The sequence below is a fragment of the Zonotrichia leucophrys genome, chromosome 4 (assembly GCF_028769735.1).
Source record: "Zonotrichia leucophrys gambelii isolate GWCS_2022_RI chromosome 4, RI_Zleu_2.0, whole genome shotgun sequence".
Classification (NCBI taxonomy): domain Eukaryota; kingdom Metazoa; phylum Chordata; class Aves; order Passeriformes; family Passerellidae; genus Zonotrichia; species Zonotrichia leucophrys.
The window spans coordinates 22,161,143-22,180,554 of NC_088173.1; the positions used below are offsets into that span (position 1 = coordinate 22,161,143).

General features: G+C 37.9%; 1 protein-coding gene across 8 annotated transcripts in view; it reads right to left on the reverse strand.

The window, feature by feature from the left end:
- Positions 1-19,412, reverse strand: part of RAPGEF2 (Rap guanine nucleotide exchange factor 2) — a 185,509-nt gene that overhangs the window by 55,922 nt on the left and 110,175 nt on the right. Inside the window, exons 1-2 of one of the 8 annotated variants that reach the window (XM_064710760.1) lie at positions 14,604-14,618; positions 13,707-14,071 (exon numbers count right to left, since the gene is read on the reverse strand). The exons of 5 other annotated variants lie outside the window; for them this stretch is intronic. In XM_064710760.1, the coding sequence (XP_064566830.1) occupies positions 13,707-13,766 (60 nt within the window). In that variant the 5' untranslated portion in view covers positions 13,767-14,071; positions 14,604-14,618. Of the gene's footprint in view, positions 1-13,706; positions 14,262-14,603; positions 14,673-19,412 lie in introns of those variants that run through there. 2 more of the 8 variants (XM_064710762.1, XM_064710759.1) reach the window with 2 other exon arrangements.

Consider the following 19,412-nt stretch of genomic DNA (forward strand, 5'->3'; position numbering starts at 1 on the left):
CTTAAAGATTAGATATGAAAGATGGAGATACAAAATATCTTAGAACTCCACACTTTTGAAGTGGAGGAAAAAAACCTCTTGGCATCACTGTGCAAAAAGACACTGTGGATAACAAGTGATGAGCAGTAGGAAGAGATGTGAAATCACACACTTTAAAACAAAAACCAACAGCCTGGGAAATTCCCTGTCAGAAATGACTGTGAAAAAGTTTCCATGTATCAGCTGATCAGAAGGTGACTGAATTGTTCAGGTGATGCAGCAGAAGGAGAACCCAGTATGATCACAGCATGCATTCTCCAGAAATACAGTTCTGGGCTCCTCTCCACAACCCCAGCAGAGACCTTATTTGGAAATTTTGCACACATTCCCAGCTGTGTGTTTTAAATAAAGATGGCTCAAAGCCATACACATACATAGAGTCAGAAAAAAACTATCAGGATTATGAGAAGAAAAACTAATACTTGACAAAGTGCAGGAAGAGCACAGCTTTTCCAGCCCACACTGAGAGAAAGATCACTATGCAAAAATAGAAAGGAGGAAAAAGAAATATTTTCAGTACAAGGCAATGCAGGTGTAAAGCCTAATGAGCAGGAAGCTGAAAGAAGGCTGCTGTCTAATGAAGCGCAGAGAGAACCAAGCCAGACTCCACAGGAGCCGTGGTAGAGAAGGCTTTCAAACTGAAGCCAGGCAAAGTTATGAGTGTGCTGCACAAGTGTGTAATGGCAGTGACCCAGAAAATTCTTTCCAGATCCATGTCACTCATCCAAGCAGAAAAATCTGAAGTGAGCCTGTTGTTTGATATACTTAGTGTTCAGAAGCAGACTAACCAACAGAGGAAGAAAAAAGACAAAATCCAACACGACTAACATAAAAACATTTTAGATGTTCTTATTGGTAGCTTCTTAGTAAACACCTAAGTACTGTGTAAATTCCAAAGAATTTTTTTTAAAGATACAAATATTTAGGGAGCTCCTGTGCATAGATGCAAAAACTGAGCCCTGTATCCATAAAATACCATATTAATTGAATGAAATTTGATGAAAATTTAAAAAGAGACATGACTAATTCACAAGCAATTAAATGGAAATTTTGTTTGAAGTCTGATGGCTGCAGCCATGTCAATGCCACCCTTGGAGTGTTAAGTAAAGGATTATCTTTGCTTTAGAACATCAAGGAAGAGCTCAGGAGAGAAGTGGGTGGAAGTTTCCACTATTTTCCTTGACTGACAATGGAAGCTGCACACTTCTGCTTCAGCTCAAATAAAAAAAAACCACAAAGAATTGCAATATTACAAATGACACAAAGTGGACATCAAAGCCCTTGCTAAAGCCTGTTTTTCCAAATATCCTGATTGTAGCATTTTTTAATATAAAGAAAAATGCATATTGCCATAATCACTAGTCTTAGCTTGCTAATTGCACAATATTGATCATTTAAAACAATGTTACAATTGTTTTTAAAAGTTGAACATCTACAAGGCAATTAATTTGGATTGAAAATGGGAATTATGTTATTTTCAAAGGTGAATTTCAAAAGAAAGACTGCTTAAAAAAATCTTATAAGTCTGTAGATAATACTTCTCAGACCATTGCAAAAAGTAAAAAAGTTTCATATTTGCATAACAGATAGTATAGGTAGTCTTCCTAAGTTTCTGGCTAATGAAGAAACAGTACAGTAACAAGATAAAATGTTTTTTAATGACAAACATTTCCTTTATACATGACTAACGTTGCAAAATCTTCAAATACTATGATTTTACTATAAATATAATTTTTAATGCTATACTAACATGACTACTGGTCAAACAGCTTTATTACTTATTTTATGAGTTTTGCCAGTGCAAATGTTCTCATGCCATGGCAACACAACAGTGATGAATGTTGCTGTAACACCCCAAGCTTTGCTTGCTACTTTACACTTTTCCTCAGATGGTAGTCAAAGAAAAGTCATGAAAATATTTTATTCTGACACAAGTTTTCAAAACTGCATGTGCTATCATGCCATCATGCACTCCTAATACCTCCATAGTTTGTATTCTATCACACAGAGCAAGATTCCAACTTCTATGAACAACTCAATTATTAACTACTTTGGGCAAAAAACTTACTAGTGTGTGCTCACTGTGATCATAGGAAGGGAAAGACAAAAGGATCATTTTGATCATTTTTCTTCTTTTCATCAAGGAGTCTTTAGGAAGCACTACAGTGCTCCCTAAATTCTGGAGCACAGTGCAGCAGCAACTGTGCAAAGTCATTTAAAACTATTTACATATATCAGCACAGAAGCATCTCTTATTGTAATAATATCTCCAATAAATTTTGAAACAACCTGCAGAGCTTTTCTTTGTAGTCCAAGAGGCATTTACTCAAAACTGTAATATGTAACCTTAAATTTCATTAGCCTCCCACCTTGTTTGTTTTTTTTTTTAATTGCCGAACTTATACAAACATCCACAACTACAGTATGAGATAAGCAAACCAACAACGCCCCAAATGAAGCCTGTTATAATCAAGGCTGCTTTGGAGTAAGCAGACATTGTCAATTGAAGCACCATGTTATTCTGCTTAAAATGCTGACATTCATGTGTGACTTTTAGAAATTCATCCATTTGTGTCTGTGCAGGTGTGCCCACAGAGTTCAAATCATCCCTTGTGCTCCTGCCTTGCGTCAACAGCATCCTAAAAACACAAACCATGTAAAAACTTACATACTCTACTGACACCATGAAATGTTTCAGTGGTGTTTATTTAGGAAGAGATTTTTACATCACAGATTGCCAAGCTGCAGAAAAATAAGCTGTACAGAAATCAGGTTGAAATACCAAGACCAGTAACTGCAGCCCATTCTACAAACACAATCAAGTGAGATCCATCTTTTTTCTCCCATCTACCAGAAGTGAAACCCTGGAATAGTGTGTGTATTTACATGGTCAAGGTGTGTGCCTTTACCTGAACTACTGCATTAGGTCACCTTGCAATGACCAGACAATTTGAGAGCCAAACCAAGTGCTCATTTACAACAGCACTGAAATGGTGGTAGCTGTGTGCTGTAACACACGGTGCAAGAGATTTAGAAAGTTACTTTCCTAAAAGTGGTAGACATTTTACACTAAGCATGTTATCTCTGGATGCTTAACTGAATAAAACTCCAGTTGGAACATTGAACATTCACTTAAAAAAAAAAAAATTCTAAAAATAATCATGCTACTCTAACTCAGGAATTCCTAAGTTTAGTTTTCCCTGGGTACCATCATCACAGAAGGAATACTAATGTACAATACTAATGGAAGTTGCAGGTGTAGGAGTGACATTTAACTGCCTAAACAACCTCTTCCTTCAACAGGAAATAAGTAGATAACTAGATTTTCTATATCCTACTGCTGACATGCACGCCACTGTTTGGGAAACTCCACTTAAGTAATCATTTATTTAGGAAAAGCAGCTGTATTTTTCAGGGACCTTGAAAATATCTGCTAAATGGAAATTGCTAAAAATCCTTTGCCCTGAAATGCAAGAAGTCTCTAAAAAGACACAAAAAACACCACCCCAAGAACAAAATTTAAAAAAAAACAGCAAACAAACAACAAAAACAAACAACACAATGAAAAAAAAAACCCAACCAACCAACAGAACTCCCAAAAAACAACAACAATATTATCAACTATTGAGAACCTATTGATTTGAAAATGAGCAAGACTGAATAGGACAGAAATTCCCAGAGTCAGATCACAGAAAATATTTGCAGAAGTCATACACCAACAGGCAAGGAGAGGTACACCCAAATACAGGCTTCCATAGCTCTCAAAAGAACTTAACACTGTTCTCATTTTACTTTGATTTTCAGTCTGCTCCTACAGCTGTGAACAACTTCAGTTTTAAAATAAAATATGAGTCTTCTCTGCTGCTTTAAAAAAAAAATCCAGTGAACAACCATTTCCAGACACAGAGTTAATTATTTACTAAGGCACCATAAATTAGGCACCACAATAAATAAGGCACCATAAATCCATAAATTCATGCATTTTCCTTTTCCTCCTGGTTCCTTAAAAGTGAGGACAACAGAAAAAAGAATATTCTACATTATTTATGTGTATTTCAAAAGAAAAGATCCCTCTATAGTAGCTACTTATTCAAAGGCCAAAAAACCTAGCTGAAAATCCACCGGTCAAGCAGGATTTTCAGCAGGTCAGGACTGAAAAGGTGAATGAGACACATCCCATTTTGACATCTGACTCTTTCCAGAGCAACCCAGCAGAGAAAAGAGCTACTGCCTGCCAAGAATTTGGAAAATACAGGTTCTTTTTCTCCTAGTTTGTTATCAGAAATACATTAAGATTTAGACGTCAAACCGTACCTTGACTGGTGAAACAGCATGGGCAAAGAGTGCTTGTTTTGAAGAGCCTTTATTTAGCTCCTTATATGTAAAGAAAAAAACAAAAGAAAACAAAACAAACAAACAAAAAACCCCACAAACAAACAAACAATTTAACAACAAAAAACAAATCAAACCAACCAACAAACAAAAAAACCACCAAAAAAACCCCTGAACAAATGAAGAGCACAAAGAACTTACTTGGACTAAAATGAGAACAGGGCTGATGGCTCAGCAATCCTAGGATAAAGCTAACTAAGAAATAATTCCCAAAATTCAGTTTAAATTTCACAAAATTTAGAATGTGGGGTTTTTTTACAACCATGACCAGCCACATTCAGGTACAAGGTCCTTCACCACCCCGTTTTGAAGCCACCAATCCCACTACCAAGAGCAAATGTACGGCCCAGTTCTGTACCCATGTTCTCTTTTCCAGGCTTCCCCATGCTCTTTCAAATCACCCTGCATTAGACCTTCCTGACATTCATGCAACCCCTCCAGCATTTGGCAGGCTGGCAGGCACGCAGCAGCAGACAGGCATTTAGGAAACAATGCCATGGATGGAGGCCTAAGAGCACAGCCCAGCTCCCATTCTTCTGGCTCTGCAGGAAGAACAGCAGCACGGAACAGAACGAGCCTATTTTTAACAATAAAACAGCCAACAGGAGCACACACACAAAGGGAGACCCACAAAATAGAACAACGTCACTTTTATGAAATCATTCTTTGGAGGAGGAATAAAAGAAGAAAGCTTTAAACCAGTCCTTCTGACTTGCAAGGTCACAGTTTGGAGTCAAGCTATCAAATAATGAATCCTACCTGGAGTGTAGGTAGGACCCAGCACACAGCACCTGTGCTTGCTAGGGAATGACAGGCTGCAGGTAAAAGGAGGCATTTTTTATTTATAGACTGAGGGAAAGAAATCCCAGGCTGAGGTACTTGCCCATTGGGTTATTGCCTCCGTTTGCAGCATGGTTCCTGGCTGTCCCCGTGTCTCTGAAGTCAGGTAACTGCAGTTAGCAAGAGGATGCATTACTGCCACCAAATGCTGCCATATGGTCACCAGCCAAGCCTGGGACACTTGAAATAAGTTATATACAGGTAGAAAGCTACAAAGGCTACATGGAGCTACATTTTATGGCATTTGCTAGCTTATTAACAGATCCTAAATGCACATATAATGTAATACTTTGCTCTTCTCCACATTCTAACTCACAAGCCTGCTTTTCCTCTATTTTGAAAAGCAGCTGGCTCTTGATCCATGTTGGGAAGCTGGAACTGAAAGAGAAGGCTGGTGTTAAACCAGTTTGCATATTCCCAGTCCAAAGGAGAACTGCCATCTCCATCTGCATCTAAGAGCTGGAAGTGCCATGGAGGTATGCACACATTTCAGTGTAGAGAGTCACAACTGTTTTCACATTCAAAGCAAAATCTTTTTGACATTTTGTCAAATGGTTCAGAGCTTTCTGCTGTTTACAGAAATCACTAAACAAATTCAGAAGACATGTAAGGAAAAATCAGCAAATCCATTTGAATTAAAGGAAGGGTAGTCACATTCTATACACCACAAAGAACAGGAATTATTGAAATTGTAGCAGATCAAATTATTTTATACCTTTTTAAGGTGTTCTGGACAGGGTTTGGAAGGAACACCATATTACTGGAGACATCAACTTGACTGCCTATAACTCAGGACTTGGGAAATGCTAGAAAACTACTCCGTCCAAGCTGTGAAGTTTAGCAAGCTATTTCCCATTTAGGAAAATCCTCTTTCACTTTTCATGAAAAGGGACCTAAACATGCAGGATTTTGTGTTCCAACATCTGCAATGGAGACCAGTGATTGCAAAAGGACCTAAGGTCTTATTTTTAGCTTTTTTGGGCAGCTTAATGTATAGGCCAAGTAAAGAATGCCAGGTTAGCTGAACACCATGAACCAACTGGTTCATGGCAGCAAGCTTCATATTTGCAGCGAGAGCAACCCAAAAAGACAAATACAGCCCTTTGCCCAAAGGACCAACACTCTTGCGAATGGAATTAATAGAATCTTGCAGTCTAGTAACCAAGTCCAGCACCACAAGAGTCAATTACAAACACACACACAGAATTTCCTATATTCCGGTTATTTCACCAAATGTTGTGAACCTTCATCTTTCCCAAGTGACAAATAAAATCAACTAAATTTAGCCAATAGCTGACCTCCATCCCTACACCTCAGACTTATTAGGGACCAAGCAGCAGCACTGCTTGTGTCAGGTACTATCATAATGTAAAGGTATTTACCTTCAACATCACCCACATAACAGCAATGCAATCTCTTGTCCTTCATCTGTCCTTCTACTATCCTCATACAGAACAGGGGGATTGGAAGGAATGATAAACACTCCAATAAATTTCATCTTCTGGGCACAGGATCAGCTTTCACAAATAACCCACTGAGCAGAGACCCCTTCAGCACAGTTTATTCTTCTCCTGGTTCTCAGCTGAATCATCACCATCTCAAAATGAACAGCAAAAAGACCACTGGCAAGCTGACAAAACTGGAATAACCCCCAACTACCCAATTCTGGGATACCATGTGAGTGCCAGTGACATCTGTGTAACAGACTGATGGATTAAGCATGCAGAGGTTAGAAACCTAAAAACTCCGCAGAACTGCTGGAGTCATGCCACGCTTCTCTTGCTCTACAGCTACCACATTCTTGAATACAATATTGGCAATGAAATGTGGTGGGTACATGATTCTTTGGTCAAGGGTAAATCTCAAGACATTCATATTTCATGTTTCTCAAACCTTTAATATTAACCATATTTCTCAAACACTGGAAACACTGGTTCAGTACTTCCAGGACTTCACTTGCAGAAGTCCTGAAATACCCTATCAAGTGGGTTTTTTTTTTTTCTTCTTTCTAGCAGTATTACTTCTTTTAATTTCAAATTTTAGAAAAAGCTACCAAGAATCCATCAGTAATAGTGCATTAAAGAATTAGTAGTCTGGTCATATATCTGCTGTTGCAACTAAAGTATCAAAAATAAAAATCAGATTTTAATAAAATAACCCTAAAAATCCTGAAAATATTGTCTTTATTTCAGTCAGGCAAAAATCACACCCATGTGTATTCAATGAGGGATTAGTAAAATTAGCTCAGTTTTTCAAACATCAAGGATGCTGCTAAGGGGCAATTTGTAGCAATTTAAAGCCTAGAATACAACAAGGAATAAAAAATATGCAAGACAATTGAAGAAAAACTTCAAATAAGCTTTAAAAAAATTACACTTCAGAGTTTCCAGCACCAATATCATGATCCCAGAGTGCTGATGGTCTGAACATAGCCTAAATGTTAATGCAATTCTAGTTTAGAATTTAGAAATCACACTTCCTAATGCTCATATTCTTAAATCGTTCCTGCTATCTCTTGATATTTCATTGATTTTGCAGGCAACCTGTAAAGTTATCAAGTACAGAAGTATTTTGCAGATAAGCTTCAGTTCATGCTAGCAGGAGAATACAGAACATGAGACATCCCCCCTTGCTTTTGCTGCTGGAGTAGTATCAGCAGCAGTCACGACTGCAGAAAAAAGCAGCACAACTCACAGCATTTTCTAATCCTCTTATAAGCTACATGTTTCTTTACATATCACTGAGATCCCCTGCCTTAGATAATTAAAAATTAAATTTCCCAAAAAATCTAACTTACTTCCTCTCACTGGAATATTTTTACCATTTTGTTCGCTAAACTGTTGAGTTTACATCACTTGGAAATGAAGTACCATCATTAAGTATCACTGATTAAAACCCTTGAGCCAGTATACAGCAGGGGCTGCAATTATTTTGCAGGTGGAATAATGAACTTCAGATACTGAGGCACAGAATTTCCTTGGTTTTCTTAGTGCTCGCTTCTAGTTACAATGAATTTCATGCTACTCATTGTGCATATTGTGAATTCCATATTTAACTTATTTTTAACTTAGGCTACTTAACACGACACATTATCTCTGCTTTTTAGAGTTTTTCTTCTTCCTATGCTTTTATTAACTCATAGAATCAGGAGCAAGTCAACACCATGTTAAGGGATTTAGGATTTTTTACTTCTTTTGATGTTTGGGATTTTTGGTTGCTCAGATAGTTTTTGGTTTTCTATAATTGTTGGGTACCAGCAGCTCTCAATTGCAGCTAGATTTTCAGCACATCTGATGATCAGGCAGGAGTGCCAACAACTCAGTAATAATAAATAGCTTTAGTCTCGCAGTCTCAAAACAGCATTTTGGAAGAAGCTGACTTTCCTTTTCAGGTTCACATCTGCATTGTGACTATAAATGCCACATTCCAGTATGCAGCATCAAAAACATCACTCTGCAAATACTCCAACACTACATTTGGCCACATTAGAATATAAACCAGAGCCATAATACTGAATATGTTGTGAGACCTGAAACTCTCTTACTTCATAAACTGGGTAAAAAATGCCCTACTGTGCAATCTTCTACATCAACTACCCATGTTGACCTGAAAAAAATTTAGTTACTTCATTACATATAGATGGTAGCCTTTCTGGTATGGTTTTGAGGGTTTCCCCTTTTTTTTTCCCCCCTCTTCTTCTCTCACTTTGAAATATGCTGCACAATCCCCAGGCATTGAAACCGTAACAGAAAGATAGCAGGACATCTTCTATGTGCCAAGGATGCTCTCACTGCCATCTCTACAGGTCACTAAATACATTCACAGTCATTCCTCTGAAATGACCCAAATTTTGCCATTTATAAGCTTTTGGGGAAATCTGCAGTTAAATGCTGTCCTGCAGAACAGGAATTTAGCCAGAGCCTACCACAGATCTCTGGAAAGATGCCAGGCAAGTCACCTAGTATCAACCTTTTGTATGATCATTAGGCTGTGAGTGCCTGAAGTGGGCCAATATAGAAAACTCATGCAACAAAATCCATCCTTTGAATGCTTATTTAGACCTTCCTATGCTGTGGAATGACCACCTTAGGCTCTCAAAATTCTGCCCTTGTGTTTTGCCAAAGATTTGCTTCAGCAGACCTTACTGAAAAATGAAGATAATGCCGCCCCCGCAATACCTTAATTATTTGCCTGAGCACTGCAGTTACAAGCATCTTGAAAAGCCACAGAAGAGAATAATATTTGTGCTTTTCTTTTCTGAGTAAGACTTGAACCGTACACCATAAACACAACCTGGCCTTCTGAGCACTGAAGCTAGCCCAACACATCAAACAGCTGCTCATTACACAGCCATCCACCTCAAGATAAATCTTGCAGAAGATTCACGGTCATGCAATTAAAGACTGCATCATAATGCACTTATAAAGAGGTGAAACACTATTTCTAATCACATGAAAAATCCACAACCCCTTTAGTGGCCTCCAGGGAGGAAATTTTTTTTTAAAAATAAGCAAATTAAAAGGAAAGGAATAATCAGAAGAGGCCAAACCAGAAATCTGGTTTCAATAAGTGCCAAAAATAAAGGTGCCGAACAACCAAAGATGATAATCTGTATCAAGTCCCAGAGAAATGTAATTCATCAAGCTGAACAAAATCATAACCATCAGCAGCTGCAGCAGCCAACGGGTCAGTACTGCCTAGACAGAGCTTTTCATACATCTATTTTTTGTTCCAGACACAGATATAGAAAGGAGCTTAGCAACTGTAGCCATCTGATCACAGCACCACACCTCTTTTCCACAACTTAGTAGTGCAGTGTGATACTCACTCAAAGGACAAATATCTATATCACACTACATTTATTATATGAGTCAAGGAAAAATACTGATGATCTCTTCCAGTAAAAGAAAATTATTTCTAGAATAGTTCTATATTTCTTAGGAAAGCATGCCAACAGGCACCTTTACTACACATTAAACGAAAGTAACCATATCTGAACAATCTCCATTCAAGACTTTTCCTCAAAATATCACCACTTCCTTCTCTTTCCTGGGAGGGAAGGGACCCCTGGCACATGGCCACAACTCTTTGTGAATTAAAATAGGGTAAGAACAACCCAAAAATTTGATTTACTGCTTCCAGTATTTTTTAGTAATTCAAGACAGGTTGAGCACATCAAAGACTGCAGCACCCATGATCACTAAAGAAGTGTCTCTGTGTCAGCAGCAAAACTTGTCCTTTTTCAGAGACTTTATTTCAATTACACCTGAAGTAAAAATATACTTTCTTACAGGTTTGTCCATAAGCCACTCCAATGTATTGTGCAATTCATGAGTTAATCAGTACACAGTCATATAAGAACTATGCATCTAAAGTCCCATTTTTACAAGTCATTATACCTGTCAATTTTTTTATTTTGGTTTGCTTTTTTAGTTGACCTTGAGTAAAGTCCCTACAAACAACAGATACAAAGGTAAAACAGAAACGAGGTCAAAAGCTAGCACCTTACAAGGCCCAAGCCTACAATGGGAACCTTCATGCACTAGACCTCCATGTGATTTTTTCTACATAATAAACCAGGTGTAAGATGCAATGTGTGAAGCTTTTCAAGAGATTGTTTGAACATCCACAAAATAATATTTTTTGCAACACTATTCATCTTCCTAAAATTTAAGATTAAGACAATTATAATGAAAGCCCTACAAAGGAGAGGACTCCTCTAACCAGCAAGGACACAGCCAAACATAATGAACCTACTGAAGATGCCCCATCCCTGGAAGTGCTCAAGGCCAGGCTGGATGGGGCTTTGGGCAACCTAGCCTAGTAGAAGGTGTCACCGTCCATACCAGAGGGGTTGGAAGCAGAAGGCCTTTAATGACTCTTCCAACTCAAACTATTCTGAGACTCCTTTAATTACACAAAATCTGGTAAAGTACATCAAATACAAGAACTAAGCAGAAGTATTTTTACAACAGCCCTACTTTCATTTCTCTGCCATCTTTCACCCACAGCAAAATTTTACTCCCTGTTAAACAGATGACAGTAGTTGTGTATCAAGGAACATCACTTTCAGATATGTGCTCGTAGCACTGATTCAAACTTCTCCAATTTATGAAATATGAGGCACGCAAGATCAATACACTTGATAGATGCTGCTGACTTTATTTTTTCTATTAAAAAAATCTAGAAAACACAACAGCATTTTTACTCTTCCTCTCTCAGTTTTCACCATGATTAAGACAATGGCCAGTTTGCATACCACTTTCACAGAACAAAAGATTTAAACCTTATCCCTCATTCCCTAACTAAACTAGTGTGAAATTAAGATTTAACAGCATTAAGTAAAATTAATTCACAGAAATTTGTGAAACCTTGCACAGGAGATTTTTGCATTCAGTTCCAGATTGGAACTGAATTTTGCATTCAGCTCCAGCAAATCAAGCTGTGAGACTCTGGGTGGGGATGTCACAGAAGTAATTAAGCCTCTCTCCTTGAAATAAGTTCAAGTCAGATATCAATAAAATATTTAGAATTCTGGGAACATACTAACATAAAAATAACTCATTACCAGAAATGATTAATTCAAGAAGTTTTCTCTCTTAGGCAAAGTAACATAAAGTCTTATGCCTTGGAACTCCAAACTTCCCTCTCTATGAAAAATTTACATCTTTCAGTCTTACCTTCCAAGGAAAACAATGTCTACATGGTGAACAGGCATGAAAAGTTTCATTGTTGATGGAGTGGTTTTTGCTGAGCTAGTCTGTGTCCTAACAGTTTGAAGTTCTATATAGTCCTTAAACTAAGTCTTTTTTTCATGCAAAATCTGCAGCTGCATGTCAGATAGTATGATTTCTTTCTCTTGCATATATGGGGACAGTTATAAAGCAATACCTTGACCTTTTTCCTTTTACTATTCTTACATTTTAGTCCAGTCTCCATTTTGGAGAGTGAAATTCATCTCTGTGATTTAAAACCTCAAAGTTATACAACTAGAATATGACAGAGTTTGTAATATAGAGTTTCTAAAAAGCTAGTTTATTTTTTTCCTTTATCTATAAGCACTTATTTAATATCAGTTAAACTTGTTGTGCTACTGGAGTAAATCTAGAACTTTTTATTGACATTCTTTGGAGAGGAGAAAGAGCAGGAAAACATATGCAATACATATGCAGCTTTTGTATTTTATTCCTATTTGCAAATTCAAAGTATCCTATTCTATTTCAGCTTCTTCAGTGCTTGAGTTTCAGGAGGAAAAAAGGTGGGTTATGTTTGGGTTTTTTTTAGATTAAGTTCTAAATATTTCATGAACACCAAATGGTTTGGTTACATGAACTCCCTTATACACAGAATGTAATTAACAAGGGAAAGGAACAAAACAATCTACAATAAGAAACTGTGATATGTTGCTACACATGTAGGAAAAATTCACTGGACACATTCTAAAACATCTCTAGATTACTTCCTGTATTTCTACACAATCAACACTGAATTCTTGCCAAAAAAACGTTCTTCCTTCAGAAAGTTCCTGCTGTCACCTCTTCCCACTATTTATGATTCTTTAACTGTATCTGCTGAACATAGAGTTCACATTCCCATGTACATTCGAAGGTACAGTAGTCACAGAACACACATTCATAAATATCTTCCCAACAAACAAATTTTAAGATTGCAAACTATATTGAATCATATAAAATCTAGCATGAAGTTTTAAACATTTTAACTGAGCATACGGTTCTATACATTTTTATAGAACTTACAGAACCCTTTTGTCATGCAAAACCTAAATTTCTAATTCCTGACACCTGAGGCCTTGTTAAATAATGTTTGCTCTTCTGCTTATGAATGCATTTTTCCCAAACAATAAACACAGGCAGCCTATGGGATTAAAGCATGACAAAGGTGTAGCTGACTCATGGGATCAATTAGAAAGCATCAGTACTTATGCCTTTTGTTCATTCCATGTTTTACTAACAGTTTCTGCATTTCAGCATAAGTGTATCACAGATGTTCAACGCCATGCTACAAGGCAAAACTACACTAGTGCCACACACTAGACAGAATAAATCTATTCTTATCATCACCTATAATTATATCACTTGTTATACAGCTTACATATTGCTTTAAAGTTTTAACAAATGCATAATGATTTTAACTGAGTGCTCAAAGCTTCCTGCCCAACCACAGCATGTCAGCATTTTTTCAGTAAATTTTTAACATTCAAAAAGAACCTAGAGAGTTGCCTTTTTTCAGCTAAAAGCAATTTCAAATACAGCCACCGACATTAATGCCACCTCAGGTGCAGCTTTCCCTCCAAACCCGCTATGAAATCCACAAGCAGGAAAGGCAGCGAGAGCAGGACGACAAGCAGCTTCAATCTCCATGCAGTTTGCCCGTGACAGGTTATTGATAGAACAAACAGAATTTGCAATACTTACTGAGTGTTTCTCCTGCTGGCCCATAACTCCATGGTTAGCTGGGATTGCAAGTGGTTTCATAATGAAGAAACATAAGCTGAACTGAATTTACACATCATGTACCAATTTCTTATGGATGGCAAGTCACCCTCTACAGCATTAAATTAAAAAGAGGCGGAGGGGGTGAAAGCAGGCTGGAGCTAAAAGTGTCACTAGTGGTAAGCTCAAAACCCCCCTCGCACTTGCAGTGCGGAGCAGCAATCCCAACGACGCCGTTCGTCTCCATTTTTGCCACACTCAAAGTCGAAGCGTGTCAGGACGCACAGAGCCTGATGAAACCCTACATATCCAGCATCCATTCAAGAGAACAAAACCATTCCCTGAGCCTGAGGAATGGGAAAGGGAGGAGGGGGGAAAAAAAGGACAAAAAAAAAAAAGCTAAAATGGCTGACTGCACAGAGACTCCCTCAAAAAGGCTTAATAGAGTATTATATTGGTCAGGGTGCAGGAACCAGCCTCCAGCACTCAGCCAAGCATTGTTAATACTCCTGTTTCATTTGCAATCACACAGTCACAAATGCAGCCTCCCCCTCCCGCCACCAGCAGCCTGCACTCCCCCAAAATCAGGGCAGCAGCAGCGCACACGAAGAGGGACCTCCTCCCCTGGCTGCTAATGATGCTGACAGAGTAGTGACCAGTGATCTCTGTTCCACTCAGCTAACCAAGTTTGCACAATTAATCTCTGCAGCGTGACATTGATGGGCATTTAATTTTATGATGCCTGTTCCTCACAATCGAGACAAGCACTTCTACCGCCCAAAGAGTCAGCAACAAAAATACAACAGTTACACACACAAAAACCCAGAGAATCATGAGTCTGAATGCAATACGCCAATATAATTACGTTATTGTGCTTACTTTGGAAGACCATGGCTGCAGGCAGTTGGCATAGCAACGCACAAGGAAAGCCATTTCCTGGGTAGAAAGAATGCTTCCTTTTCTAAATAAAAAATTCCTCTTAGGATACAAACGGCATTGCTGCTTCCTGCAGAAAGCAAAGACACTGAAGTCTGTCTCTTAACCTGCACACAGGCACACACTCAATGCAGTTCGAGTGATGTAAGTGGATTTCTCTCTCCTCTCCCTCCCTCTCCCTTTATCCACCGAAATATTCCAGTCAAATGGAAGACACATTCCTAGAGGCTCGCCCCCTCTGATACTTAACTGTTTCACTCATTAAGGTAGAGATGGACAATGCAGATAAAACAGCAAGCTCCTGCCTGTGTCTCGTATCAGCCTCGGAAGATCAAGGCATCCCCAGAGGGGAGGGATCCGTTCGCTGCTGGCTCCTAAGAATATCCCTGAAGTCAGGGTGGGAATGAAGAGCCACGTTTACCTCGCCAAATCCTGAACTGAACACGACTTTTCAAGAAGATAATGCTAAAGCAGAGACATCACCTCCCTTCCCCACCCCACCCCTCCACCCAAAAGAGAGCTGCTGCAGAGCTGTAAACATTTTCATCACGTATTTACAAACAGTGCACTTGATGAGCTCGCTCAGATTTTCAGCAGCTTCGCCCTTTCACAGGCCAGAGACATCCACCCACAGGGTGTGGGAGGTACATGTCCAGGCACCTTTAACATACCATTTCAAGCCTTTCTGAATGGAACTGCTGCTTGTCCTTGCACACTGAACACACAGATTCTACTAAAAACACAGAGGGATGAGATTGACATAAATATGGCATTTATAATTGTCCCCTCAGAATGTAATCGTATCTTAAACTCAGAAATGTCCCCAGTCACTCCCATTTACATGGCACCCCTTCTCATGGTGTACTGATAAAATCATGCTGCAGAGGAGCTGAAATGCAACAGGGATGTGCTCAAGCAATAAATTGTCAGCCCCACACAATGCACCTCTGAAGTGCCACAGGTTTGTAACACTTGACACAGGAGTGACCAAGCCAGGCACATGACCCACTTCCATTAGGCTTCAACTTTATACAGTTCTCTGTAACATCTTTACAACACATTCTTTAAAATCAGAGACCATCTGGCTTTACAATAACTTCAAAGTATTTTTTTCCCCAACAAGGACAATAGAAAAAAAGACTGAACAGTTGTTACAGAGGCAAAATACACAGGAAAAAAATTGGATACTACAGAATGCTATGTCATACAATCTGCAGCTGCCTTCCCCCAAATTAACATGTACACTGATAATGAGCTTAGTTTGCTACACACTGATTTCATTCACTTCTGGCAATGATTGCTAGCAAATGAGGCTATAAAAATTAGTGGAAATGAATTCTAGTAATGGTTGAGAAGATCCTGAAATAATCCAGTCTATTTTTTGCAAAATTCTTAAATGGACACAGTTTCATATACAACATTTTTTAAACTGAATGTATTTACATTTATGTGACTTTATTGACACTTATGCCCTTGGTCTTCAATATATTCTAAAAGATAAGTTATTCTTTAAATTATTCAATTACAACAATTAGTTTAGAATTTTGAAAGTCTTTGTCATGTGCCAGTGCAACTAACAGATGATTTTAGAACATTAAATTATGCTTAAGCCTTGTAAAACAGTTTAATGCTGAGCACAATCAATTTTCTGATGAAGTGCTGATTAGAAGTAGCAGAAGTTATGAATTCTAGGAAGCTAAGGCAAACCCTCTCTAGTACAAAATTTAAAAATAGTACTTGTTGACAAAGTAATTGAAATCCTCTTCAGTCTGATTGGGTGGCCTTGTGGTTAACACCATGAGCAGAATATGAGTATTTTATGTTCATGTTAAGAACAAAATGAAGCTCTGCCAAAACAGAAACATCTCCCCAGAGCAGGAAGGCAGCACACCACTTTCTGAACTCCATCACACACACAACTGTCAACATGCGCCCTCTCTGCATCACTTGATATTTCCAGCTAAAATCCAGCATAGGTTTCTGTGCCATAAGCCTTCATGAGTAACATGGAAACATGATTAAACCCATCAAAATAGTAGTAAAACACAAAATTTTCATATAACATTGCCATGAAAAACTTTCTTATTACTTACGCTGGTCACCACTATCTACCTCTACTCATCTGGTAGTAAATAAAGCCAGTAGTTTGTCCATGACGGCAAAAATTATTAACCTAAGAAGTTTAATGGATGTTTACATGCATCAGACTGACAAAAACTTTGTGGTTTCCAAAACAGAAAAATAAGCCTCAAAATGTGAAAAGTGACATTTATGAAATTAGGTGAAGACAACACCACTCACAGGCAATTTGTGAGTCAAAACATCTTTAAGAATAAATGGTTGATTCCATTTCCCTACTCCTTCCTCCTCAACTGTCACCATTTCCAGGTATGGTGTGAGTGAACATACTGTCCATTTTCAGTTCAGAAAATACTGTCAATATAATTTATTTTCAAAAAAAAATTAAAGTAGAAGTCCAATGAATTGTTATAGTTTACAGTGAAAAATGATTGGAATTTAAATCAGTGTAAAACACAAGAACAATATACTGGGGAAAGTTTCTATCATAAAAATGTACAAATACATCACAGAAAACCAACCTGCAACTTTCTGTTCATGGGTTTTTCAAAACCCATGTGAGAACTCCTTGTTTAGACTTAAAAGTTTGGGGGGGAAGGCAAGACAGTTTTGCAAATGTTTTTAGGCTATTAAAGTGAAATGTTAATACACCTGACATGTATATAATTGCACATGATGAGCTATCCCTGGCTGCTTTCAAAATACTGTATTTATTTTTTAAAAATCTAGCGTCCCTTTATGATTCACAGAAAAGAACATTAAAAAGCCATTTTAAAAGCAACTACAAATGTATGGACATCCTAGAAATACCCCATAGGATTAGGGATTCACAAGCAAAACTGAATTCTAGGTAGAAATTGATAAAGATATCAGCAGCATGTATCATCTGACTGCAATGTCTCTCAACTATTTTACATTCTAGAACATCATCTCACATGGATATCATTCTCCTAAGCAATGCCAACAATGCCTGGAGTATTAAACCTTTTTAGGTTAATGATAAATGCTGCAACAACAGATTACCTCAATTCCTCAATTTCAAGCATTTACCTGAACTCACAACTATTTACAGAAGTAGTTAAATTTTTACACAGATTACATACAGAGTCAATTTTTTTCCTGAAGTACCTCAAAATCAGAAATTATCAGCACATTTTCCCCTTCCCTTTAAACACATTGCACAGTATCATTTCCTTCATGGTCAAACACCTAGTCAAAAATCAACAGAACACTCTAAGGTCACCGAATTTACTGCCACTGCATGACTCCAGTAGCTAGAAAAAACACTCACAGTGAAGGGACAATTACACAGATATCACACAGCTGTGTAGGTGGAATAACAGACAGCTAAATTGAAGAGTGCAAAAATGGAGTACATCATTTTAGGGAAAATAAGGCAGACCTACCTTCTTTTTCTCCCATCCTCCTCACTTGGAAAGAAGTTTAAAACTTAAATTTAAGCTCAGGGCTATTGGACACAAAACTGCTAAAGCTCCCAGGAGCATGCTTCAGAATTTTATAATGCTGGTGTTCTCTGCCTCCCACTAACCTTACCAGAGAGATTACTACCTAACAATCTGTTGCTCCCATCAGATTTAAAAACACCAACTGAAACCACTAAAACCCAGAACAATGATTCACTCAAAATGCTACGATACACTTATATGTCCCATACAATACATAAATCTTATTCTAAAGTATTCAGACAACTTTACTGCCAACAATGTAAATCTCTGGCCATATGACCTGACTTCATGCAAGTGAGCTCCTATTTATGAGCATAAAGCAGACATGGGATGGTCCAGGCATACCTACCCCATAAGTATTTTCTCAAGAACTTTGAGAACTTTAAATAAAATTGTTGGATAAAAGAAAATTACCAAATGTGTTCTCCAAGGTACTAAAATAACACACAGATAAAACAGTATTCATCATATTATTTTTTTTAATTCCTAAGGCTGTGGCACTGCCATCACTGCAACAATGTCCACTGCACAACTGGTGACACCAAAGCAAGACTTACAATGCACTGGTGTGTGCTGTTTTGATAACTTATTTACTAATGTTACAGACCATTTGAACAAATGCCCCTCTGTTGAACTGCTGCTGCAGATGAATCCATAATCCAGATCTTTAAAATAATGAAAAGCCCAGAGCAGTCAGGCTGATGCCTCAGCTGGGTGGATGTGCCAATCTTCCCTCTGACAGCAGATTCATTTGTCACCTTCTGTGCGCAGCACAGCAGAGTGTTTATTTGCATGCTGTCCATCTTAAAATGGGAGCAACTTGTAGTATTCACCTAAAATACTTGCCATTGAATCCTCTTTATGTTTGACAACTGTGTTAGAACAGATACGAGGAAAACCTGTGGATGGTCACTCATCCAAAATGCGACAAGATGTCCTATTTCCAGAATATCTGTCAAAATCATATATTACATACATATATATTAAATGCATGTTTGTGAAGCCACTTTATGTCATGTTTAACTGATTTACCTGTGATTTTTACACAAAACAAAGCGCTCATTCTTACACAAGCATAAAGTTGAATGCATGGCTTTAAAACTATACATTATCATTATTAGAAGTTAAAAATCAGGCATAAAATTTGCAGTATTAATGACTTCAGTTGGCAGAATGGTCACAGATTAGTTTCATTTCTTTAACTGTT